Source organism: Caloenas nicobarica, chromosome 16, assembly GCF_036013445.1.
Source record: "Caloenas nicobarica isolate bCalNic1 chromosome 16, bCalNic1.hap1, whole genome shotgun sequence".
NCBI lineage: Eukaryota > Metazoa > Chordata > Aves > Columbiformes > Columbidae > Caloenas > Caloenas nicobarica.
The window spans coordinates 2,725,721-2,752,447 of NC_088260.1; the positions used below are offsets into that span (position 1 = coordinate 2,725,721).

Here is a 26,727-nt window from a genome sequence, read left to right on the forward strand (position 1 = left end):
TGGCAAGACAAATCACATTTACATGTAACTGCTTATGCAAATCAGATGTGTGATGTGCACATCTAATTTACAAGTCAGGTGTCTTCAGCTTTCAGTTCCTATAGTTTTTACTGTGCTTTTGCTTTACTGACCTGCTAGCATATCTGCTTTTGGGCTATGCTTGAAAATCTCCAAATATTTGTGCATAAAGATCCCCATTCCTTTCCAACAGGGCAGCTGCACTTGGCCCCCTGAGAAAACACCTAAAAAGTTAACTATTCACCAGGTATGTGAAGTTGACAAAACATCTGGCTTTTGTAGAGGCAACGGATATAAAGAGAGCACACATTTAATGGCACAGTAAAGGAAAAAAAAAACATACAAGTGTTGAATATTATGGTAGGAAATAACCCAAAGGTGAACTAAAGTAGTTCTTTAAACTTGCTGGCCACGAACAAAGTTCATGGGGCAATGAAAAGTCAAGCTGGTGGGTGACAGCCCCGTGCTCTCCCCTCCATTCCATTCGGGCACGACTGCAGCTTTTCAAGTTCAAGTGCGTGAAGAAGGCAAAGGGCTTTTTCAGATCCGGGCAGTGATCAACAACCGGTTGGTGGCAGCTCTCTGAAGATACCTCCGGTTTAGCAGAAGAGCTTTTCTAGGTGCCTGTGAAGCTGCCTGAATAGCGACTAAAAGATCTGGAAATGAGCTGCGTCCTTTGAGAAATACGCTCAACAGCTGCAATTTCATCACAGAGCAAACTCAGTTTGTGTGGAGTCCCTCGGACTAGAAGCTACAGGGAATTGAGTAATACTGTGTAAAATCCAGAGCTAGAGAATATCAGCCTGGGGAATGTGGAGGAGTGGTTTTATTTCTAGAAAGTCAATATATTCTTGCAAGTTTCACTACGGAGCAGTCTGCAGCAGGAATATATTCCTTTTCTTCAATCTCAGGTCTTATCTCCTGTCTCGGACCATATTATTCCCCTTATTAGTATTTGTAGAATATATGATATACTCTTTTAATCCAACTCTTTGCTTGCAAATTCTTTTTCATGTTGTATGCTGCTCACATGGTCTTTAATATGCTAAAGTAAAGTACAGTCAGGGTATAGCAGAAACCCAAATTAGTCTAAGGAAATGACAGCCTGAGCAGTAACAGTAGGATAAATACTGAACTCAGCTGAAACTCCATTGCAGTTTACCAGTTAGCTCCAGATGCTGTTTACCAAATATGTCCTCCAAGATACGAAAGGGGAAAAAAAACCCCAAACAAACCAAAGTGCAAGATAAGGTGCACACTGGCACACTGACATAACCATATAACTCCACTGAGAATCATCTAAACACGCCATCATAAGGAGGGGAGTTTCCTAAAGTAAGATAGAGGCAATATAGGTTAGACAGCAACAAAAAAGGAAGTTTTGCCTTTCTCTTTATCTTTTTGCTTCCCCTGAAGGGGTAAAGATGGACAGGAAACTGCAGGAGCCATCTTAGAGAAAGAACCTTCATTTTGAGTTCACGGTGGAAAATCTTAAAATGCCAGCAGTGGTTGCTGGGATGATTTATTCCACTTTCCTTTCTTCCCTGTCTGTTTTCCCTTTTTTTTCCCCACCTTCTTTCTGCATAATCAGAACAAAACTGTATGCTGGAGAGAGCTGACACTAGTGAATATCCTAGGGAAATTAGACAAAAAATGTGACCAACTTCTGTCTGCAGTTATAAAGCAGCTCTTATTCAAATTTACAAAAATCATGGACCCCAGGGCTTTCAGTATCTGTAGTTCTGCAAGTCTGATGGACAAACCTTTATTTTACAGTTCATAAAGCAAAGCTTAACAACGCTGCCTTCCTAACACCATCCACAGCTCTCACTCATTGTAAATTTAAAAAGCTTATTAAAACCAGAACCAACATAAATATTGGAGATAGATCCATTACATTTCATGATACAGTTATTTGGTGGCTAACTCCAGTACTTCACTTCCCCTGTTCAAGGATAATAAAAGGAAAAATGTCCCCATGACATTCAGTGGCAGAAATGTCATTGCTGAAGTGCCTATGATGTGCAATTAACATTTTTAAGGAGTCATTTAAAAGGATATTGTCAAGGCTGATAGATTTGAGATTACACCAACTATCTCTGTTTAGATTTCTGCATAATTCAGCATCTCCATAGCAAGTTCACCCTTTCACTTCTGGATATTCATATTTTTCTTTCTCCTTACGTCCACTGTATTGAAGGCAGTATAGGTATTTATTGTTGACTTCTCTTCCACTGCAGCACTATAACATCGTGTTATAATTGCAATCATCAGAGCTTCTATCCAAAAAGTTCTCATTTTTGTTAGTGTCCGGCTTTCCTCAAGCAAGTTGTGAATTTCACAACAAAAACCACTTTGTTTAGGAGCAAAAAAGTAAGTTGTGAGGCAAACCCAGTTCAGTGTTAGGGTAGAGTTTAAAAAAAACCCGAGTGAAGTCATTCTCTATTACTAATGAAGATGTCACCAGCAGGACGGAGACTTCACGTCTAGACTCAGTTTGTTTGCGTGTTGAAAAGAAGTCCTGGACCTTCCTTTCTTGGCAGTCCTATCTGACATTTGTGCTTAACAGAATGAAAAAGCAGGAAAACAGAGAAGATATTTGCTATAGTAGAAAAACTGTCTTTAAGCAAAATGTTCATCAAAGTTTCTAGGAGATGCCAGCTACTTTTTAAAGATTCCATTGGACAACGACTGAACGTTTGGATTTGCAGCTAAAATGTTTCTTCTAAGAGCTGATAGCAGCCACCAGTTTGCAGGCAGAGTGCAGACGTTCCTGTCTGACTGTCAGGCACATGAAGAGCAATGTGTCCTCAATATTTCAAGAAGACAAATGAAGGAGACACGATCCTACTGTTAAATGGCCTGTGAGAAAAGCAAGTGCCTACTCGGCTGACAAAATACTTTCAGAGAAACTCCAAGAGCAACTTTGAAGTGATGACTCTGACATACCTGGTTCTATCCGAACCTGTTTTTTCCCTACAGCACCTCAATTAGAAAACAGTTATGTCTAATTTGTTGGGAAGTCTCAGTTCCAAATTCACTAAATCAGGACATGATTCAAAGTAAGCAAACACAGCAGACTTGGATGAAGCTTTTGAGAGACATCAAGCTTTAGAGAGGTGACTTTCTATTGCTAGGAAAAAATTTTCCTCTTAACTTGACCCCCAGAAGAGTGTAGGAGTGTTGGGGGAAAGCATGGGCTGCATGGCATCCGAATACTCTTCACACAACGGTGAGTTTTTTATTGCAGAAAGTAATAAACAAGAGTCTAGCACAGAATTTCTTTATGCACCATAGAGTTACACATTTGTCTCACAGCCCAAAGCGAAGATTTAAAAATTTACTGTGATTTTTTTCCAAGCAACTATTACTGACTTTTTATACCTTTCTTTCTATGCCTTTCTGCACTAGGTGAATCAAAACAGGTTTCTGTGTAATTATACAAAAGACATTTAGAGGACACTGTCAAAAAGAAGAAAAAAAAATCATAAAGAACAAGTCTTCCCTTTGTTATTGAAATTTTAAAGAATATTAGTCACCACTCTCGCTCTTTGCTGACTTGCGACACTTTGCTTGATCAGACAGGTGGAATTAGAGGGATGAACGTCCAGCTTTGCAAGTCTCTGCAGAAATGCAAAGCCAAGAGCAAAAGCTCATCTGCACACGCAGCACATGCATGCGGGATGAGAGCGGCACAACGCTCAGGGAGATGAGAAAGAGCACAAAGCAGCACGGGGAACACACAAGTTGAAGATAACGCACTTGTGAGAACACTATTTCTTATGGAATCTGTCATCAGCAGGCTGATGGCAGCACGGGTCTGAACTAGCTATTTGGGATGCACGGGAAAAAGCGGTGGCAATGAAGGGTTTGTGGTCGTGGGGGGGGAAATCCGCTGTTGTGTGAATTTGTCATGCACAACTCCATGTATGAGAGCTGAACTCCGCGCCAGGCTGCAGACAAGGAGAACGTCTGCTGACTCACTCCTGAATCACCGAGCCCTCCTTCCGCTGCTTCAATCCAACCAGCAGATAAGTCCAATTAGTTTAATTTCAAAACTAAACTTCAGGGTTATCTTCCCACTAAGTGAAAGTAGAACAGAAAAAGAGTACAAACTCGATCCCACAGGGGAATCCTCAGAAGAGCGTCCATTATCGGATTTACAGTCCTCTTCTGGAAGGTACTTGTGGAAGGTGAGGAAGCTCCATGAGGTTTGCAGGGGTGAGAGTCCCACGTGCTCACGTTCTTTGCCAGTTTCTAAGGGTGAAGTTTATTTTCCAAGAGCTGCCCACATCCCACCCTGTGCGGATGTCCCACCCACACTACAGACGGTCTGAAATGGTGTGAATTTGAAGCATAAAGTTTTCCTTCATGTTATAAATAAGACTTAATTTGGATCAGTCGTAACTCCTTGCTAATGATAATTCGACTAAATCTCTAGAGCTCAAATCCTATCGATTTGTTTGTCAGCCATCTCTTGGCTGAGTTTGTCCCCCTGTGACGCTGCCTCAAGTACTTTTGCAGTAGTTCTGGGCACAAACGGCCACGTTCCTGCGGATCGGCAAAGAGCCCCCGCTCTGCTGGGGCCAGCACTTCATCCGGGGTAATTCAATCGCATTTGCACCTTGGTCTGCACGTTAAGAAATCTTCCTGCACTTTTTAACTGCTCCTGTATAAGAACACCAGCAGAACTGACTCCACAGCCGAATGAATGTCAAATTAGAGACAGTTCTTCAAGACGAGCATTAGACGTCTGTCAGTGCAAGCTGTGGTGTGCTCTCGGCGGAACTGCCAATGGGAAAATGCACTCGGAGCTGTATGCAGAGAAAATCCAAGAACACTGTCGTGGATTTGTATTTGAGGTTTGCAGGAGCAATATGAAAAAAAGGTTAAAAGGGGGGAAGGATGACAGCCAACTAGACTGGGGGGTCTTGGAAATTAACAGTACAAATATAAAGGAGTTTGCCCCTTGCGGCCCCTTCCCAGCTACGGATCCTTAATCTAGTTTGATTTTCCTGGGGTAGCAATCTGTCAGATACATCCCCTTCAGAACAAGATTATAAAAGGAGTGAATCATGGACACATTATTATTCCCCTCAGCATGCAGCGCTTTTTCTTTAAATACAGAAACCGTACTGTGCAGGAAACGATCCATCTATTAAAATTTGTGTCAACATCTCTCAGAACTCTTGAAGCTGTACAGTGAATACTGCTAAACCATTTTCCTGTGTCTGAAAAATCAGCATGATGACAACACTGAAATATGTTCCATGCGACACTTTGGTCCTGACCTAACTTCCACTCCAGTCAATCGGCGTTCTGCTTTTGATTTTGATGGGAGTGGGGCCACCGCTCCATTGTCACCTCTCTGGTACCCTCAGGCGCTCTCTCCAGCCGCACTGTCAGCTTAGAGAAGCCAGGGCAATTTCAAAGTACTTTCTGATGCCGAAGGCAAACTGGGAGATGACCTTTTCCACCAGCAGAGAGCTGCTCAGAGGCTGCTATTGAGTATTCCACCAGCTGCAATGCTCTGCTCCCAGCGATGACCTGGCTGCGCTGCACATGAGATGGGTTTTCCTTTTGCTGTCTCCGTCCCTCTCCTCCCCGACTGCAGAGTCTGTTATACATTCTAAACATGCTCCTATCTACATGACATTCAACCTAAAAGATGTTGGAAAATGGACAAATACTTTCTTAATAATTTTCAGTTGCATCGCCTACCCTTCCATGAATTACGCTTTACCAGGATGTTAGCTTTTATTTTTGCAGATAGCATGTCTGTGCCATCCAGTTATTGCTATAAAGAGACTTGGCCTTTATGACTAATTTAAAGGGTTTCCCAAAGCAGATGGAGCATTTTGAATATAGAAAAAGGGATTTACACGAATACTGAGCTCCAAATATTCAAATATAAAGACAAAATTGTGTCTAAGGCAATACTGGGAAGAGCTGCTCCAGGCTATTGGAGATTGTCTCTTCATCCTCAGTAAATGTCACGGAGTGTAAATTGACATTATTTCCTGACACCAGTGGATTCTGATTTGATTCCTCTTGCTGATGTCCTAGTTCACAGAATGAAAATGTCTTGGTGAAATGGACAGAGAAAGGGAAGAGAAAAAACAGAGAATATCTTAGCTGGCTGTATTAAATTATCATACGCTACTTCCGTGTTCTACCTATGCCAGTAAACAGAAAAAAAGGCTTCTGGAATTATTGATGTAAGTTACTGACAAGCACAAAAACATCTGTGACAAGCCCAAGAACTGCAAACATCAAACTTTTGAATAAAATGCTGTATGTATGTGTGTGTGTATGTATATATATAGAAGGAAGTAATAGAGACACAAGAAAACATGTTGGACAGGCTGAATTTATCAAGGTTGAATTGCACCTACTTCCCTTCCCTGTTCTCAGTTCTCAAACTACACATTAGACTTACGGTATCCTTAGCTAGCCAAGATCTACCGTCAGCCTCCCGTGATATTAACCACCCAACCTGGGCCCTTCCCATGCAGGGGAACATTGCCAAAGGGGATTCGGATCACATCTTCCATTTACAGATAAGTTCTCCTTGCTCATCTGCTGCCACTCTGTCTCCCTCTGCTCCAGAGCCCCGGGCGCTGGCCCCGGGCTGCGCGGCCGCTGTCTCCGTTAGCTGGATGCTCTTGGCTCTGGGAAGCACCACGTGGTCTCGTGTTAAGAGTCTGTGTCAAAGCCCTTTCTGGGGTCACGGACTAACCGTATGATCTCACACCAGCCATTTGTCTTGCCTGTCCTTCTATTAAGCCTGTCAAGAGAATTGGTTCAATAGAAGGAAAACAGGAGCTCCTTAAAAATGTATTGGAACACGTGAGCTGAACATTTTTGGGCGAGGAAGCTATAAAAAATGACTCTGCAGTGAACTTCTGAATATCCATTTGTTAAAGAGGCAGTGATTTCCCTTCCTGAGCAATGCTTTTCATGGTGTGAAGCCTTGCAAAGGGAAAACAACGTGCATTTAGAAACATTTTCAGAAGTATTTATATGAAGGAGAAATGTTTCAAAAATGATTAAGGCTGCCTGTATATCTGTTATCCAGCAAGCCTAGGTTACAATTTAAATCCTGGCAATACATCAATATTTTCATTCTCAGCTGCATTTCCTGACATTTATGCCAAAACAAAATTCTGTAAAAGGTCATAACAGGAATCAAGTGTTATTAAGTGTACGATCTAACAAACAAAACAAATGACCTTCATTGACACCTGCCTGGTCGTTCCACAAACTCGCAAACAATAGACGCCAACCACTTTCTCAGACTCAAAGAAAAATTTATCTTGGGTGAAATCATCCATATGCAGAGAGTCAGCAGACACTTTAAACGCCTCAAACGTACTTCAAAGCAGGACTGAATTATGGCTTAGACTCTTTGTAACCATTCTCCTTTCTTTTTACAGTATTCCACTGAATGCTGGCGCACCACTGTGCTAAGTGGTATTAATGCGTCACAGAATCACAGAATGTCAGGGATTGGAAGGGACCTCGAAAGCTCATCCAGTCCAATCCCCCCGCCAGAGCAGGAACACCCAGATGGGGTTACCCAGGAAGGCGTCCAGGCGGGTTGGAATGTCTGCAGAGAAGGAGACTCCACAACCTCCCTGGGCAGCCTGGGCCAGTGTTCCATCACCCTCACTGAGAAGAAGTTTCTTCTCAAATTTAAGTGGAACCTCTTGTGTTCCAGCTTGAACCCATTACTCCTTGTCTTACTGTTGGTCGTCACCGAGCAGAGCCTGGCTCCATCCTCCTGACACCCACCCTTTCCATATTGATCCCCATTAACGTCACCCCTCAGTCTCCTCTTCTCCAGCTCAGAGCCCCAGCTCCTCAGCCTTTCCTCACACGGGAGATGCTCCACTCCCTTCAGCATCTTCGTTGCCCTGCGCTGGACTCTCTCCAGCAGTCCCCTGTCCTTCATCACAGAGCAGAGGATGATTTCACATACCAGGAGACCTCGTGGTTCACACAGACAAAATAAACCAGAAGAAAGAGTGGAAAGATGTTTATTAGTTCCATTTATAAATGGAAAAATGAGACCCAGAGAAAACAGAGTGACTTGTTCCAGATCACATCAAACGTCTGCAGCACCTGAGACTGGACCGAGCCCCCGTTCCAGTGCCTGGGCTGCCAGGGCGACTCTTTCCTTCCCCACTCCGAGCAGCACTGACAAAGTTAACACAGGAAATCTGTGGGTGATGTGTGAACTGAAGCTCCGTCTTCTAAACCACTGCTTGGTGGCTTTGCTGCAAGACTATCCTTGCACTTCCTTTTCTATGAGCACATTTAACATCATTTCTCCCATGCTGTATCTGAAACTTCGGGGGAATTTCATCATGCCACACCAAAAGCTCCCAACAACAGCCAGAATTGCTTTTACTGCTGTTCAGCAAAGTATTGAATTTAAACGGCTAATGTATATGTCTCATACATGAACACAAACTGCTGCATAGCAAAACTTTAATTTATCAAATTAAAATGCACTATAGCAAGAATTTATTGTATCACCACTCATAAATGTTATTATGCATTTGATTTTTTTTGGTCTTTCATGGTTTCAGCAGTAAATGGAAAGCAATCAAGGTTCCATTTGAAGCAGCCGTGTAAGCAATTCTCATTTAACAGAAGACAATGGAAAATGAATCCAAAATGAGTGTAACTAAGTTTTCATGGAAACAACAAAACCACTCAGACATTATCATCTTCAACAGCTGCTTACTGTCTTCATTTACAAAATTACCTGTCATATTTTACTATTTCCTCCAGGAAAAACAACAACAAAAAACCTCACACACACAGGGGAAAAAAGAAAGAAAGGAAAAAAAAAAGATGCCTTTCTTGCAATGATAACACTTAGCAGGGATGATTGAGGTGATGTTCAACACTCCCTCTCCTGCAGGTTTCAATTCTACACTTTTAACCACAGGAAAAAAATTAAACATGGCAGATTGGTAAAGCCTGGGTATTTTCCTCTCTCTCTCCCACTCTGTGGAACATCTGTTTCTCTTTTCAATGGGCAAAGCAACATTTGTCATTCCTTGAAAGTTGTTTACTACCAAACAATCACAACTTTCTCAACATAAAATGAAAGTACTTGAAGGAACTACAAAAAGGGATAAGAGCAGAATGGAATATTCTTCTGGTGGAAGGTTTAATTGTCTGGAGATGCATCTCCCAGTATCAGGCCCAGATTTAGGGGATGGGAAGGAGTTAATTATTGAAGGGCAGCTACAGTGAGCGAGATGCACAGCTCCTATTGACTTCCTTAACGGTGGTAAAATGTGCAAATCCTGTGGACTGTAGCTGAATTTAAATTGCAATGATTACAAAATATAAAGCCTAAAAAAGAGGATTTCTACATGAGCAGATTTAGCCGGGACACAGACTCCCTCAAGACCTACATTTTCTTTACTTGCAAAGTAGACCATGCCTCCTGAATGACTTTAAATCCTGATGACAATTATTTATATATCCATCCACTCTCCTAACACGGTTCTGAACCGTAATTCCTGCTGCTAAGTGCCTTCGGGAGTATCTACTAGTTATAGGTTCATCTCTATTTTCTGGCCATTGTCCAGCAAACCACTTTCAATGTATAAACAGTCCTGCTGCCTTCAGCGAGTCTACTCATATGATGCATAAGACCATAAGAACGCTTTGCTTAAATATATACATAATATCAACAACAATAACAATACCCTTCTCTCACAGTGTTCAGACAGAATTTTTTTATGCACAGCTCTTGGAAGTAAAGTACTACGAGCTACTTTATGATATGCAAGCTGGGAATAGAAAAATGAAGTGACTTGCCCAAGGTCATACAGGAGTCCATCAGAGAAATGAGGACACAAACAATAAATGTATGGTTAAATTGAGTACCGAAGATTGTGTAGAGCTCTGTCTACTACACGAGGGAGGCTTTGACTACTCCGTTATAAAGGAAATCAGTGAGGTTATACAGGAGGAATTAAATATTTCAAAAATTATTTGCATCTACTGTCATGTTAACCAGTCCAGTTCCATCTTATCCAGAAAGTGCAATGACTGGTTAATTCATGTTAGAGCTAAGAAATCACAAAACTAAGGCTTTTATATGTTCCTGATCCACCTGCAGGAATAAACTTGAACACTTTCCATTGTTTTAAATTCCTTAACAACAATCAATATACAATTAATTAAAACAGATTAAAAAAAAAAAAAGCAATACCATATTTAGACAAAAACTAGTAGCTTAAGACATTCTAAGTTCTGAAAGTGGAAAATATTTATTGAGAAAGAGAAGTGGCGACACAATCAATCAAGCCCTCACAGCCTCCTACAATAAGATTTCTATCCAGTCATATCCATATGGATTTTACATTCTCTCTCAATCATATTTATCAAAGACTTTGTATATGGTGTGGGAACTGATAACAGGAAAAACTGCTACAATCTGTGTGCAGTAAAATGAAGCGGAGGCCGACTCAGGCGATCATTCTGCCTGGCTTCCCCGGCACGCTGCTGTAATAAACCTCGGCAATCTGCATCCATGTCCTCTGGATCCAGGAGTAGGAGTGAGCACTGGCTGCAACTTGCCAACGGAATTTTTGTCATCGAAAATGCAATGGCATCAAAATAGAACTGTTGCCACCAAGCATTACAAGTATGAAAAAAAATGTAGTGCTCAAAATTATATGGACTTCCAGAATTGTTCTTCTGGTCAAGGAACATCACAGGGGACGACCAGTAAGAAGTTGCTGCTGTTCCTTATGTCTTTGATCAACAAACTTTCTACAGTCTCCAAAGTTCTCAAAACAGCCACTTTTCAGCAGCATCAAATTCACTGCCAAACTGAAAAGGAAGGAAGCTGACATAATCCTAGAAAGTTATGCAGGCTATCCCAAATAAAATTGGGTACTGAAACATTCTGAAGATGGGCCAGGGCACCCAGAGGTCTGATTTTGAGCCTCCCCTGGTGTTAAATGCCCTGGAGACGGCTGTTCAAACTGCTTCGTGTGCCGTTTCCCTCGACTAGTCATCTCCTTCAAGGCACAAAATTAAAGCAGTGATGGATGGACTGTTCTGCTGTTTATTTGGCCCAGTTTCACAATGTGGCAGTGAGGAACTGCTGAACTCCTGTTAAAAGCAATAAAAAGTTTCTATGAACATCCTTATTGAGCTTAAAGGAAGAGTTTGCTATTGCCGAGTCACACAGCGGAGAATGAACGACGGGAATGAGGATTGTCACCTGCCTACACTAGAAAGGAACAAGAAGAAAGACGACTATTGATTTCACATTAACGTTGCTATTTTCAGCTGTGTCCCTGCTCTCCCGCAGGAGGCTCGGCTGCTCCCAGCGGGTCCAGGGCAGGTACCTGCAGCTCCGCCCCGACCTTCTCCAGTTATTTCTTCGCAATTCCCCTGATCTGACCCGCACAGCTCCCTGACTCTCATGGATCTCACGGATGTTCCACCACTAAGCTAGAATTCTAAGTGACCTTTTCTTTTATGCCCTCTACTCCTAAGTCTTCTGTCTTCTCTGCTGTCAAGCTCAAAACAGAGCTCTTTTCCTAATGCTAAGCTCTTCCCAAATCATTCTTGCTATCCCTCTCATGCCAGAGCAGTGCTGAAAAGCTGGTGAACTCTCTCTGTGCTGGACTATGGCCACATCTGCCCTTCCTGCCCATGTTCTGTTCAAACCGGTAACAAAAACGGCTCCTCCAGTGCCCCAAATGTCCACGTTTCCAGTCCTGTGTCCTCCATGCACACACTCAGAATCTATAGACAAATAGGAGGTTCCTGTTATATGTGCTACCATTTTACATTTCACTTTTCTGCCCCATTTTAGGAAACACTCTTCGTTTTCAGGTTCTGTTGTCAGACGTCTGGTTGGGACGGCAGGTGAAATTTCTGGAAGTACCTTAGTTCCACTTTCAAAAGCGACGGGGTACCTCTGAGGTTTGCAAAAGCACGAGTTTCTTTCAAATTCCAACTGCTTTTAAACACATCTGCTTTGTCTCAGGCAGTGGGAATTCAAGGCCCCAGAGCTTCTGAAAATTCCAATAGGTGTCAGACTCTTGAAATAAATGCTTTTTTAAATTTAGGCACTACAAACTATAGTCATCAAAGTACTTAAGCACTGCTTCACTTGGCACTGCAAAGCCTAAGTGAAACAGATGGCCAACTCAGGTTTCCAAAAGTGACTCAGATACTCAGGAGCCCAACTCACATAGGAAGTCAATACCAGTTAATCTTCTAAATGTCAAATGGCGCTGTTGAAAATAGTACTTTCCATTACCAATAAGGACCCGAAACTTTGTGCTTTTAAAATGTTTGCTTTGTACCAAGTAACACCCCAGGCTCCACCTGTCTGTCTTTTCAAGTTCAAAGGACAAGTGAATACTTGAGTAACGTGGTCCTTACAGGCAGGTCACCAGCAAATCAGCCAGCTCTGCAGCACTACAGATTTTTTTCTTGTAAAGGACATTTTTAGGCAGCAAGCTCAAGGTTTGGTAAGGGGGAGGGAGCTAAAGAACATGTATACTTAAAGTTAGCAGGATAGCCTTCCCTTGCCTGCCATAGTTCTAGCAGTAAAGTGCAGAGATTGCGGCCATCCCACATAATAGCAAAGTTCCTATCTTTGGGGGCTTAATCAATAATGCAGCACCTAGGAGAAAGTGCACGGGGTTGAAAGTAAATGTTAAGGATACAAGATATTAAGCATTTCCCCCTTCTGACACTACGGACCCTGAGACTGGCACAGGCCAAAGCTCTGCTTGTGACGGAGAGGTCCCAGGGATCAGCCATTACATGATCTGAAGGTCACCCGAGCGACTTCCAGTACATTTCTGCTGCAAACGGGTAATTAATCAAATCAATGTCCTCCCCAGAAATTGACTGAAACTAGAGGGCGGACCGAGCTGAGTGCATTTGGTATTTTTAACCTGGAATGTCAAGCAGAGAAATAATGGCCATTATCTCCAGTATATATCTTAGAAGAGGGAGAACTTAGGAAGGTGATTTCTACCCACATCAGTAAGTTTAAGACAGAGTAAAAAGACAGATGAATGTGGAAAGCGGTTTTCAGAAGAGACTAGAGGGACGCCGGTCCTACAAGGACTTTGAAGGTTAACTTCACACCCTTCTAGGAAACTCTGCAAAAGCCTGCAAGTTCCAGACTTGCCAACCCAAGTTTCCAGGTATCATCACAGTTTATTTCACTTTCAACAGAAACAGATTTGGGTTTGGATATATATATATATTCTCTTGTACCAATGTCAAAATACTGTCACTGACTGACGGCAACACGGGAACTCTCTGTTTCCACACTCCAGTGGGTTGGAATGCACAGGAGGAAGCCAAAACCATAAACAGTACACAGTAAACTATAAAGTTTCATATTTAAAGTACGTATCTCTATTAACTTACATTTCTATTCTTTACTTAGCACTATGCTGTTTTCAGCACAAAGGACCTTATGGTATTAGCTCCAAGGAGAAATGTGACTTCTCTTAGAAAAAGAATAACCGTTATAGTTTTGGATTCCCTTCCAAGAGTAGTAATTTCAATACCTTCTTTTAAAATTTAAATTACATCTAGTTAGCAAAGAGAGAACAACTTTTGGCATATTTTTCTCGCATCTAATAACCACTTCCATTCACTTAAACTATCTTTTTCCCTACAGATGATTATTGTCATTAAATCACTCAGAGTGTGGCAATCATTGAGGGGTTTCTGCTATTGGAGTCAGAAGCATTAAGATTTGAGAAAGAGTAATACGGAGACATGGAAGATCGAAGTTGAAATGCTCACATAAACTACACTTGATTTTAGTTAGAGACAGAAAACTTCTAAAGGCTCAGGAAAGACCTGGGCTGCACAAGCACATCTTTGCTTCCATCCTACTCACAGTTACGAGTGCTTCTCCTCCCTTCAGCCCTGCCAAGCCTGACCACTTGGTGACCCAGCTAATTAGCCCCTCCGATCCTTTTTCTTCTTCAAATCCTCACTGCTGAGCCAAGGTACACAGGGTCTGCTGACTTAGCGCACGGTTCAGTGCTAATCCGTAGAGCATTTTAGGCTCTGAACTGTGGAAAAGCCTTGAGGTGTGCAGACCCAAGCTCCGCGTTCTCAGTGTTTAGTGCATGATTTGCACACCGAGAAGCAATTAATGCGGGCAGACTGCAACCAAGTTCCCCGTGAGCTCCATGAGGAGGGTGTGAGAGCTGCCTGTTCCTTGTCCTTGATCCCTCACAATCATTCGTGCTCATCCTCTCTCACGTAGATGTTGCCATATGTGAGAATTTTGGCTGTTAGACTCTGGTAACAGACAGCACTTACCCATCAAGAAGGTGGAAACAAAAATGTGTCTACAAGGAGCACAATTCTGCTTTGTACGTGTGAAACGAGGGAGCTACGTTCTTGGGAAGCGGGAGATGACATTGTCCTCCAACAGAGCACAGGTCAGGCTGGGGTCCTACAGAAACGGGTTGGTGACTACTACCAGTAGCTGAGAGCTCTTGAACTGTAGGGACGAGAACCTTGTCACTTCAGTGCCCACGAACACCCCATCCCTTTCCCTACATAAGATGAAAAACTGGCAACAACTATAAAACTAATGTGTTTACACACTTTTCTGAATCTGTCTTCAGGGATATCTGGAATAGCTCTAATAAACATGCTAAAGAGTGTATTAGGTCTCAACAATTACTGACTAATTAGATGCATTGGTGTTTAAATAGCAGCATTTCTAGATCTTGTAGGGTACATACTGTAAAACTTTGATGTAAAGAATTTGTATAGAAAGGAATCTTCAAAACCCTCTGACATCTTCACTGGAACAAAAGAGCTTTCTGTACACTCTTTGACATTAGTCAGGAAACAGCAAATCATCTGATTCAATTGGCTCATGAGTAAAACAGCATGCAACAATCAGCTCTTTAGAAACCAAATCCCCTATGAGGGGAGTTATTATAAGAAAAAAAAATATATGTAATAAAATAAGAAATATAGGGAATTGAATATAAACATAGGGAAATATAAGAAAAAATATAAGATGAAAAAGAAAAAATATTCTTAAATAAAATAAAAATTTCTCATGAAGGGCTGAGCTATTCAGCAGTCATTAACATTACAAAGGGATGAAGTCTCCGACAATCTAAGTAATCTGAACAGTTAAGTCACCCATCACAGTCTACAAAGATATGGCTTCAAAGTAGGCAAGATTAATAGTCTTGCTTCCTGGCAAAATGAACTCATGCTTGTATATATTGAATAATTTTACAGAATGCAGAGGGAGCTATAACAGAGCCTGACAAATACTTCAGGCAACTGTTTACTCCAAATAGGCTGGAGTTTTCATCTCGAGAGGGTGTCACAGAAACTAAGTCTTTTCTCTCCATCTGAGGTACATGGGGAATGCAAAACTGGAAGCACAGAAAATATGATAGATCTTGATGAATACAAATAATTTACTGTGCTTTGGCAGTTAAGGTATCTATCTGTCCAATGTGTGGGTCACAGCCAGACTTCAGGGCCTGGAAGGACTCTCTTGCTCACGTGTCTGTACGTGTCTGCATGTGTATTCTTAAAGGTATTTAGGATGTACAAGCTCTTCTAAAGTTTTTCATCAAGAGCAGGACTCAATGCTAATGGACAGTCTTCTCCAAACTTCACTGAATGCTGAATCAGGCTCCAAATTCAAAACCTGGTTATTTCTTTCTGTCCCAATAGTTAGATATTAACTCCTATTAAAAAAGGCTAAGTTCTTCTATTACCAATTACAGACACATCTTTTCAAAACCAGTTGCTGAGGTGTAGCACTTAGAGCAAAGCGAGTGAAATCAGTATTCCTCCTGGAGCAGATAATGGTGAAGAGTTCACACTTTTCAAACATTTATAAAGTCGGAGCCTATTTATGCACAATGTGGTCTGCAGTGTCTGTAAAAACCAGTGCCCTCAAATGTCCTGGGTTCTGCTCTAAATGAAAGTCTGTTCTGTGACTATGGGTATCTTCTGAGATTTTTTTTTTTTTTAATAAACCCACACGGCTTATTTATATGTGAACCGCAGCAAACAGCAACAAATCTCTGTTGATTTGTAGCACTGAAGGATGTGGCAATTATATGATGTTTGATGACTACGTGTTTCATCTCACCTCAGCAATTCTACCAGCCCCAGAAACACGAAAAAGAGCAGGAGAGGCTGCCTGTCAAAGGAATTCATACAGCTTTGATCAACGGAACATGACAACAATCCCCTTCTTGGATGGTTCTGGGAGGAACGTTGGCAAAAGCTGAGTTTCTAGCCAATTCTTAGGGATCAAATGTCCTACACTTACCATGACACTTCTGGGTTAACTTTTCTTAGTAAGGATACTGTTGGGAATGGCTTGTACTGGCTATACATTTAAATAGGGTTCATCTGTAATGCATAGGAGTTTACTGGCTCCTTGTGAGCAAATCACAGCAGGTATAACCAAACCGTGGAACTATGCAGGTATAGAGAGCCAAAGAGACATGCAGCAAGGAACGAGATCTGTCTTTAAATATTCCTTCCCGGTCAGTCTCATTACATTTCTGAATATTTATCAAAATAAAAATTGACAAATAGCATCCCCCAGTGGAGAGTGCCATCATCCTATTGCAGTTTTTCAGACATGACAAAAATGACATATGATAATCAAGTACAATTAAGACCTCTAAACCTAGCTGAACAATTGCTAAGCTAACCAGAGAGATTATATTCCTTTGGGGATTGTCAGCAGTACTTGCTGCACTCTGATTTGGTTGAAATCCAGCAGTTATAATGGAATACTTCATGCAGATCATATACCTCGGAAATTTTTTTTGCTTAGTACATTCCAATGAACACTGCACACAGAAGCTGTAAACTACTTTGGGTAAGAGAACAGATAGAAACATTAAAACTCTTGTTAGGCGGTCTATCAGTAACGCTTGGTTGACAGGGCACCTTGTTTTATACCATCCGATGGCATTGGTAAATATGCCAGTCTCATAAAAAATAGTTGAAACAGGAGAGAATTCAGTAGCTAAGGTCACTCAAGTACTATGGCAGAGTCATTATTGAATTTCTACTAGTGTGATTACAAAGAGTGCATGCTCAGTCCATTAATTTGCAGCATCGAAACCAAAAATCAATGGGGTGCTACTTAAAACTCCTTTTGTAATAATTACCATCATGTATGCAGGTATACACATGGATTATCTGGTTTACTGAGCTGGGTGGCTGCACAGATCCAAAAAAAAAAAAAAAAAGTCAGTGTTTGCTGATATTCTCATGAAGCGATAGTGAAGAAAAACAAGATCTTTCTTCATTCCCAGAACGTGAAATACCAGAGGTCTCCCTGCAGCCCGAATTGTAGATGAATTATGACTTGCAAGTGATGACTTATAGAAGCCAATGGAGTAACTACTCTTTGTTGTGTAAGTCACTTATGTGTGGAGACCTGAAATGATCTTTGATGCAAGGTAGTTTTTTAGACTACAGGAGTTGCTTTGTCTATAACGAGCAAAGATTTTTACTTTCTAAGCTTGTAAAAGCATGTATTATCTCTGCCTACTACCTAAAATGTGCAGGGGGAATTGGGTGGAATCCATCGTAACAGAATGTGAGAAGTCCTTGGTTTTGCCAAGGTGTGCTAAGTCCAGTTTGAATTATATAGAAAGCTAAACCAATGTAAGGCTGGTGCTAATGACACAACAGTTAGGTCTGCCAACTGTTTATGAAGACTCAATTTCCTCTATAACCCCTGTATCAATCATATAAGTGATTTTATGTTATAATTTTAATGTGCTTACAAAATTATTTTTCCATTACAACTATTTCCAACTGGAGGATATGCAATTGATAGAATGGCGGAGGCTAGTGAAATATGTTCAGACTAATTCCGAATATTAAAAAGAGAGAAAAAAAAATGCAGCATGCAAAAATACCAGAGTTCTGTCTTCCTATTATTTAGGTCTGGTGAGAGGTACAACAAAAGACAGACATGTGGTCTCTGAACAAAGAAGGCAGCAGGAGTGTGTTAAACCATCCCTCACTGCAGGTATACAAATAACGTCACCTACTTGATTACATACACAGGTCGACTGGGAATAGAACTTAATGATCTGAGCAAAGTGACAGCCGGGAGTGGTGACCGGGGGACAGCTCTGCCCGCAGCTCCAGCAACACGCCGTAAAATCCTCTCAGTCCACAGCTACCACGAGCTGTGCTGGTTTTCTTACCAACCGTGCTTAACTTGTAAGACTTACAACAAAGACTTAGCATTTATATATTGATTTTCCACCTGTCTCATAGAGCAGTCACCATTACTACATAACAACAAAAGAAAGAAACAGAAAAGAGATTTTTATCTGTACTTTAACTAGGCAGTAAGTCAAACTAAAGTAATTTTGAGTGTAAAAGTAAATCACAGTCAGCCATTGCAGAAACAAATGGATCACCTGTCTAATGTATTGTACTTTGCCTAAGGAAATGTAAAGGTCTCAGATAAACGGTGATACTTTACTGTTGTCATTTGGTTAGCTGCTACTGATCTAACAAAAGCATGAGATGGGAAAAATGGTTAAAATCATCTAAATCTCTTTTATGAGATTGTAGCCTATTTTCCAGAGGTCTCCCCTGACCAGTTTTAAGCATCTTGACTTCAGAGGAGTTTTGTTATTACGAAATTCCTCAAGCAGCAATGGTATAGAGAGCTTATGTGTGTAAGAAACATATTTCAATTTGCTCCGCCGAATACTAACAAAGATCTTATTCACTTTATTCTAGAAAGGTTTGGCTTTTGGTGCTTTTTCCTAAATTTTCTTCATTCTTTATTGCCTGCCTGATTTATTTCCTCTGCTGTAAAGTTACAGAGGAAAGCAGAGTTGCTTGGCAGCATGATGTGGTATTGCTGAACTCAGCTGTTTACGGCTTTCAGCAGATGTTTCTGCTTCAAAGACAGTGTGAGAAAAAATACACATGCACAAATTCCTCCCCCCCAATTCTGCACCTTTTGTCTCTTTATCTTCCAGTGCCTCCGGATCACAAGCAAGGCTGCGTGACAATAGCTACTGAAACACCCCAACCACGCCAACTGCCACACGAGAGCCGACCTCCCCAAATTAGAGCTCATGATTTAAAGTGCGAAGAGAAAAAATTAACATAAGTATCAGTCCATGAATGTGCTGCATCAGGGGATTTTTCACAGATAACTGAGCTATGAATTACAGCTTGTTAAAATGGAAAGGAATAGGGAATGCTGTGTGCAAGAGGCAAGAACGCAGCAGCTTTCGGCAGAAGATGCAAGCGGGACAGCCAGACTGTCCTACTGCGTATTCCAGGGGCTTTGCAAAGCACATGCTCAGACATATGTCAAAGGCTGAAAAGTAGACTGTACATTTTCTAGCCACTCTGAGAAATGACATACTTTGTCAGATATCAAAAAATAATCTCACCCTTGACATCAGGAATTACAGTTATTACTGAACCTGTCTATCAGTTTGGAATGGACATAAAGCTGTTGTCCCATCATTCCAAGATTGCACATCCTATTCAATTTAATATGTGTGGGGCTTTGCTCTGCTTAAATAATAATGAGCTAAAACAATATATCCAACCTGACTGGAAAGCAGGGAAGACACTGACAGCAAGACAGCTTTCTCAGCAGGGCTGGGTTATGGCGCATTGGCTAAGCTTCCAGCATTTGGTTTTGATAAGCATGTAAAAAGCTTTTCCAAACTATACAGACTTGCTGAGCAAACAAATTTGATGCTTTCATTTGGGCAAGAAATATGTGAAGAATGACTATCCTCTTGGTGCTTCAGCCCTTCTGCTTCTCAACAGGCCCAGGAACTCCGCAATGGGGAAAAAAAAAAATTGGAACTGTTCTGCAACTTTTGTAGAGAACATGAACAGATCTCTTCTCATGCATTTCGTTATCTCATCTCAATTAATTTCTTTTCTTGGAGAGAAAACTCATGGGAATGCCTTACTCCTTGGCTAATACTATTTTAAGTTATCTATAAATACTAATGTACTTTTTGAATGGTCAGGACTGAGTCTAACACTGCTGCTGTTGAAATCCAACAGGAAAATTCATTTCAATAGAGCCTAACAACAGGCTTTCAAAAAGCTCATCTTAGATTATAATATCTTGCTTTGAATTTCAAACAGGAGAGAGAACATCACGACATACCTGATAAGAAAGAAAATACTTTCTATTTAGTATCTTCCACAACACTTGTGCAGACTCTGTTGGTTTTCTGACTCAGTTTTTATCTGCTAGGAAGCAGTATTTACGCTGATGACAAGTAAAACAAAAATTTCTATTGAAACAATTGGCTGATAATAAATAGTGTTGTTATTTATTTGGATTATGGTAGGGCCAACGCTCCAGTTATGGATCAGGGCCTTGCAGTGGTAGGTGCTAAACGAAAACTAGAGAGACATATGTCGTTGCCGTGACAATTGCCATAGTTATCTCAAATTTGATCTTTCTGAACTTGCATTATGCAAAGTATTGAAAAGAAAGGGTCCTTCAGACTCAGTGAGAGTCCTTGTCCACGTGGGCTCCCATGGAATTCACTTCTCCTTAACGCAAGTCAGGGCTGCCCATTAAGTCGAAACCACTCAGAATTTATAAGGTTCAACAAGTTGCCCTGCTCCCTCAAGCCCCCAGCAAGACAGAAGGTGTACGAAATCAACATTCCCTCTCCAGACGGTTTGTGCAGACACTTGCTCAGACGCGGTGGCAGACACAGAGAGCGAGGCAACGGCAGCGGAGCGTCCGCCCCCGTCCCGCGGGCTGCCTGCTCCTGAGAGGGGCACAAACGCATCCTTCATCCTTCCCCCTCCCGGCTCAGGGCTTTGATAAACACTCCTGACATTCAAAGCAACAAAAGAGAAGCCATATGAAAGGCTCCTTTGGGAAGCAACCCTCTAACCCTGGTCTTCTGTGCCCTAGAAAAGATATTGTTACAAGACACAGCTGGCCGATCCTCCGCCATATGTGCAGATGTCCAGTGTATCTTTGGCACCTACAGTGTATGCTGGAGACATCTGTGCCCTAATTTGACCTGAAACAGGCATCCTAACATAAAGAGAAATCTTAAAACGTGAAGACAGTAGGCAGAGAGAAATTATGTGGGAAATCAGATGAGAAAGGGTGGAGGGAAAGGATCTTTAAAGCAGTAGGTGAAGTCTTGGCTATATTATTCCCTATACTGTCATTGACGGCTACACGCATACATTCCCACGTGCCATTTTAAGCAGACAGATGCACATCACAGGAATGTCTTGCCTTGGAAGCTCTGAGGGTTGCACTGGTAATTTGCCAGTAGCCTAAAAGACTGCACCTAATTTGCACCAAAATATGCATGATGCTTAAAACAAAACACTCAGGAGGCCGTAATGCTTATTCGTATGTGACTTTCTCATAAACGAATAGAATTTGTTTCTCTTTTGGGGTTCAATGGCAAAAAAAAAAAAAAAATCCACTGCTGATGTCTTCTTCCCAAAGTATCTCTATACTTTGTACCAATCAGTTTCTGCAGACACAGATGTGACCTCCTGAAGACAAGAAATTCTTCAGGCTGTGCCATGAGGTGATGAGCACAATGAACCATATACAACTTCATGAGCATCTACTACTACAGTAGTGGCACGTGCCACCTCTGCTCTGATCCCGCCTCGATCATCAGTCAGAAGGATAAACAACTGTAGTAAAAAAATCCTGAGCCTTGAGCACCGAACCTCCGAGTCCTTGTGAAAACGTTGTCCTCTGCCCAGACTGCGGGGATTTGAGGTCAGCAGGCACCGCTGCCGCTCTGCTGAGCTCTACAAACCATAATGACCCAAAACTGGGCCAGGGGAAGATGACCCAGATTCTAAAAATATTAATAACACCCTGCTCATAACATGTGAAGACTCTTCTTTGTGTCCATATATTGGGCACAGACTGACCGTTTTCAGGTACAGCCAGATACACATACCACACGGCTTACAGTTTTTCAGGTTTCAGGCGTGTCGTACGTACACGCTTCGCTTTTATTTTTCAATCACAAGAGAATTAACTTCACTGACATCCCTTGGTAGCATATGGTGCTGCCAGACAGAGGAAGGACCTGCACAGAATTGTAACAGCTTTGCTGCTTTCCTCCATGCCCAAATGATATGAAACGCAAACTGGTAACATCATAACCTGTTTCTATTTGAATGCGACGATACCCTGACGGTGTTAAATAAAAACAAGCGAACAAACAAAAGCCAACGCCACCACACAAACAAAACACAAACCGAACAACTGAAAAAATGCGTGTGCGTGTGGAAGGGGGAATAAGTGACTGCGACACAGGCTGAAACATTAACCCAACATCTGGAAGCACTCTGCCCCAGTCTGCCTCTTTATCAGACAGATGGCTGGCGAGCTGTAAGCCCACAGGCCTCTCAAAAGGTTCAAGGCCAAGAGGATAAAGTACTACATCACAGCAGTTTTCCATTATGTCAGTTTTTCTAAATGTCTCTCTGTTCTCCCACACTCAGTTTCTCCGTCCGGTTGCGAGAAATCAAAAGCACTGGGTGACTCCATTCCTCCGCAAATAAAGTACAAGATCCACGGGCAGAAACATCAGCCGAAGAACGGACCGAAGGCAGCTTGTTCCAGCCCACTTCTAGGTCTGAAGGAGCAAGAGGACTTAGGCCTAGATTAGCCCCAGTCACTGCTTAGTTCTTGACACCACAGTTACAAGATGCTCTGGGCTTTGGCATAGAAGCCAATTTAAGAAACTCCCTTAACCCTCCTTGCTCCCACCTTTAATCCATCTTTCTCATCCCCACAGCTGACAACATACCAGCTGATGGAGGTATGCTATTAAAAAAATAAATAAATTATAAAAACAATTTTAAAAAATTGCTTAGGTTAAAAATAACCCTTGCTCTGTCCTGGAACAGCTCTTATACCCTGTGGTGGCAATCCAGAATAAACTACACAGCAAATACAAGCCCTTTGACTGAAGCTGTTCTCAGGGTAGACGTGGTACATCATAAATCAACCACGCAAACCTTAGGCTGGAACCAAACAGAGGCAAGACTAAGACATGGAAACAGTTATAATAGTTACCAAAAATGTCTCGTCTTCTACCCTGAGGACATATTTCAAACCTACCAGCTTTCCTCCAGACACAAGAAACAAGGGAAAACAAGGGACCAAGCAGTAACCTAAGACTTGTTTTCAATAATCAGCACTGTTGTTATCCTCATCAATAGCTGCTTGAATCTCAGCATAAATTGCATTATGAGGCACACAAACATTGCTGATTTCAAGCTGTTTTCAGTTGCTTGCTATAGTGATGAAGTATTTCCAAAATAAATCTAAGTTAAGAAGCTATGGCTCTTGGCTTTAGCAGCACAAATTCAAAGAGAACAAATATTACTTAAAGAAGTCAAAATGTGTGAGCCACATTCTCAAAATGTAATGGTAAATAATTACTGATGTGATGTATCTAAAATATGTCCCTTGTTTTTTATTATTTATATCACGTGAAAGGTATATTAGTTGCTAAGTGGTGTTGCATTCAGATAAAAACCGCTTGTTTTAAAGTGCTTACAATATAATTATATCCATACGCTAATGATAGTAGCCACATGGCAACAAAAATGAGTGGTTATATTGAGCATGGGCATGTGTTTCTTCCAGGGATATGAAGGGGGAGAAGGGCAATGATTCTCCACGGTGCGTCTGGAAGATCTCTGGGTAAACAAGAGCACACAGAGAAAGGCCAGAATTTCCAGTTCATGTGCTTAACAGCTCAGCACATCACTCTCCCCATTGTGACCAGAACGAATCCTGGATGCAGGTTTATCTGGCTACCGCAAAATAGTTTGTAGGAGGCAGCATTCCAACGTACTAAGAATCTATTATGAATTTAAGTAATATTCTGACTTCACAACCAACAGGGGACAAGTGACAATACTAGGGGAGAGCCAGATCACTCCTGTTGGTTGCAGCCCAGAGGAATACAGCACAAGTCTAGAGGACCCTTCATCCTCCTTTCCTGCCAGCGGATTCTCTGAGCTGTGCTACGAACAGCTGGTTGTGCAAAGAAAAAGAACACCCTGTCATCTTCTTGACAAGCTGCGTGAACTTCCATAAAGCATTCAAGAACTACAAACTTTTATTTACTTGGTTTTCAGAAGCTCTTTTGCAAAGACAGTGGAAAACACCTCTCACTGCTTAAATTAACTAACATATTCATGAGCTGGCCGGGTTTGCTGCTGGAGAAGATGGGCCTGTGTTGATGCTGGAAGTCCAGAACGATACCCACATCTACGCTGACCTTGCTGCAGAGCTGCACATCACCCAGATGAGCTGCACTGCTGAACTAGCCTGAAAAAGCTGGTGGCAGCACAGAAAGATCCCATTAGGGACTTGCAATTCTCAACCAAATTAAATTAGCTTAATAGAATATTTGTGTTCTGCACAGAGGGCTCCAAATGACGCTTAGAAACTCAGTAACTGTACTGCCCATTACATCGTGTGCTTTCCCACTGGGATTCCAGCACATTCATGCCCAGGTTTCCCTCTCCAGCTCTTCCGTGTACACAAACATTCCATTCAAACCCAGGTTTGTCATGCTTTCAGAAGACAGCAACTATTTACATACACAAATGAGAGAGGCATTAATTAAAGCGTTGAGTTTTATTTGCATAATTAGTGCTAAAAATATTTTTATGGGTTAATTAGACTTTATGCAAATTGGATTGAGAAGATTTAATTTGTGGTTTGATAACCTGACTATTATAGTTCTGCAGTTGCGAATACACTCAGAGTTATACGCTGTCCTAAAGCCACATCTTCCCTTTCAAACGGTTTTGGTTTTTTACTTCTAGGAAGGCTCAAATTATATATTTTTCCTTTTCCTTGCCCCCTTGCCCCCAGCTCTCCACTGAAAATCTCACTAGCCGCAATGATATCAAGTGTAAATACACTGAATCAGTGACCTGCTCATAACAAGAGAAATATCCACACTTTACAGAAGTCTAATATTTCCCAGGCACTCTGGGAACAGAATATAAATGTTAAAATCTGCTCAGGTTTTCTGTGCCTGAAGACAGTACAAACTGACTGCATGGGAAAGCAATAACCAACCCGGCATCCACTGAAGATTTTACGATAGTCTTCAGTGAGCCCAGGTTTGAGGGTAATAATAAGCGCAGAGCAGGGAAGCGTTGCTGAGATCTGTACAACGACCGCGCTCTGCGTGGACAGCGGTGCTGTGAGAATTCATTAGGGTTATACACAGCAAGAGCAAAATAATTCCCACTGAAAGCAGCGATATACGACTTAACTATGTGCTGCAGAAGACAATCACTCTGAAAAAAACACTGCTTTTATGTCTATGGAACAACTAGACCAAGCCCCAGTAAAAACACATTAACAGGAAAGCAGGCACTGTCGGTCCAGTTTGTACCAGTGCTCCCAGTGCCTCCGACAGTTACCAGAGTGTGGCTTAGCATAGGAACGTCCAGTTCTGAAAGAAGTAACTGTTTGCAAAAGGGGATTCTTCTGTATTACACACGAGACACTAAACACTGAAAGGTTTGAATTATCCTGTACCAACGCTTGTACAAAGCAATCCAAGTTACAGTGGTTCACTGTGCAAGAATTCATTGCTTGCTCGATGAACCAGCCACAGAGGCTGTGATATATTCAGAGAAACAAGGTCAAAACTATCAAGCCAAAAAATTATGTTCGGTAAAAACCTTTAAAATTAAGGATATTCATATTCATGCCAAAGTGACACTCCCCCGCCGCCCCCCTGCCAAAGTAGGCCTATTCTATTCATTTTTTAATTTAAACTGATGAATTTTATTACCTGGAAACTGAGATGCCCGGTTATAGATCAGCAGATGGTACCGTAGTTAACATAAGTGTCTCCAGATTTCCAGGCTACAGGTTTAATAGCTACGAGTAGTGGAAATATGAGCCCTTAGTCTTTCAACCAATGAATGGTATCATGGATATAAATGAGTTTAATGTGCCGAGAATATGAGGTTTCATACCTGTTCCTTGAACTTGGTGCTATCCTCTGACAAATAACTGTTGTGGTCGAATGCTTTCCACCATTCCCCACCTCTTGTTTCACGTCCCACTGCCGGGGGTCACTTGTCTTTGCACTGAGAATGTTTACACCTTTCTTCACCTTTGCTCTGTTGGAAACAGCAATTGTCAAAAGTTTACAAGAGAGTCATTCAGGACTGCGATCTTCCCAATGTAGCTCAGGCATGGAAATCTCAATATGTCAGGTTTAAGCTAAATATTAGATATGTTTCTAATCCATCAGTAAATATTCGTAAGAGAGGAAAACCTGCGCTCCAGGTTCTTTTCCCTATTCTGGCAATAATTTCTCCCAAAGTTAAACTTGGCCCAACACAGAAGACTATGGAAGGTTCTGTTCAGACAAACTTGTGGTTCGTCATTGCGCAGAGGAATGCTTCACTGGAGTTTTTTAAATAACCCATTTTTATTCCATATGATATTCTTCCAGACAGTGGACAGGTTGTTGCTCTTCTGCCTGACAATTCCCTCTTTGTGACAGATTCCCAAGGAAATTTCTGTTTGAAATCTCCAGCCCGGAGGGAATACAGCTGCTGGTTAAGGCAAGACTTTGTCACGCAGAGATGTTCTTATAG

The 26,727-nt window shown here is 41.7% G+C and overlaps 1 protein-coding gene across 1 annotated transcript in view; it reads right to left on the reverse strand.

Annotated features, from left to right (window-relative positions):
* Positions 1-26,727, reverse strand: part of TMEM132C (transmembrane protein 132C) — a 177,895-nt gene that overhangs the window by 51,801 nt on the left and 99,367 nt on the right. Inside the window, exon 3 of the mRNA XM_065646400.1 lies at positions 26,098-26,244. Within this exon, the coding sequence (XP_065502472.1) occupies positions 26,098-26,244 (147 nt within the window). The remainder of the gene's footprint in view (positions 1-26,097; positions 26,245-26,727) is intronic.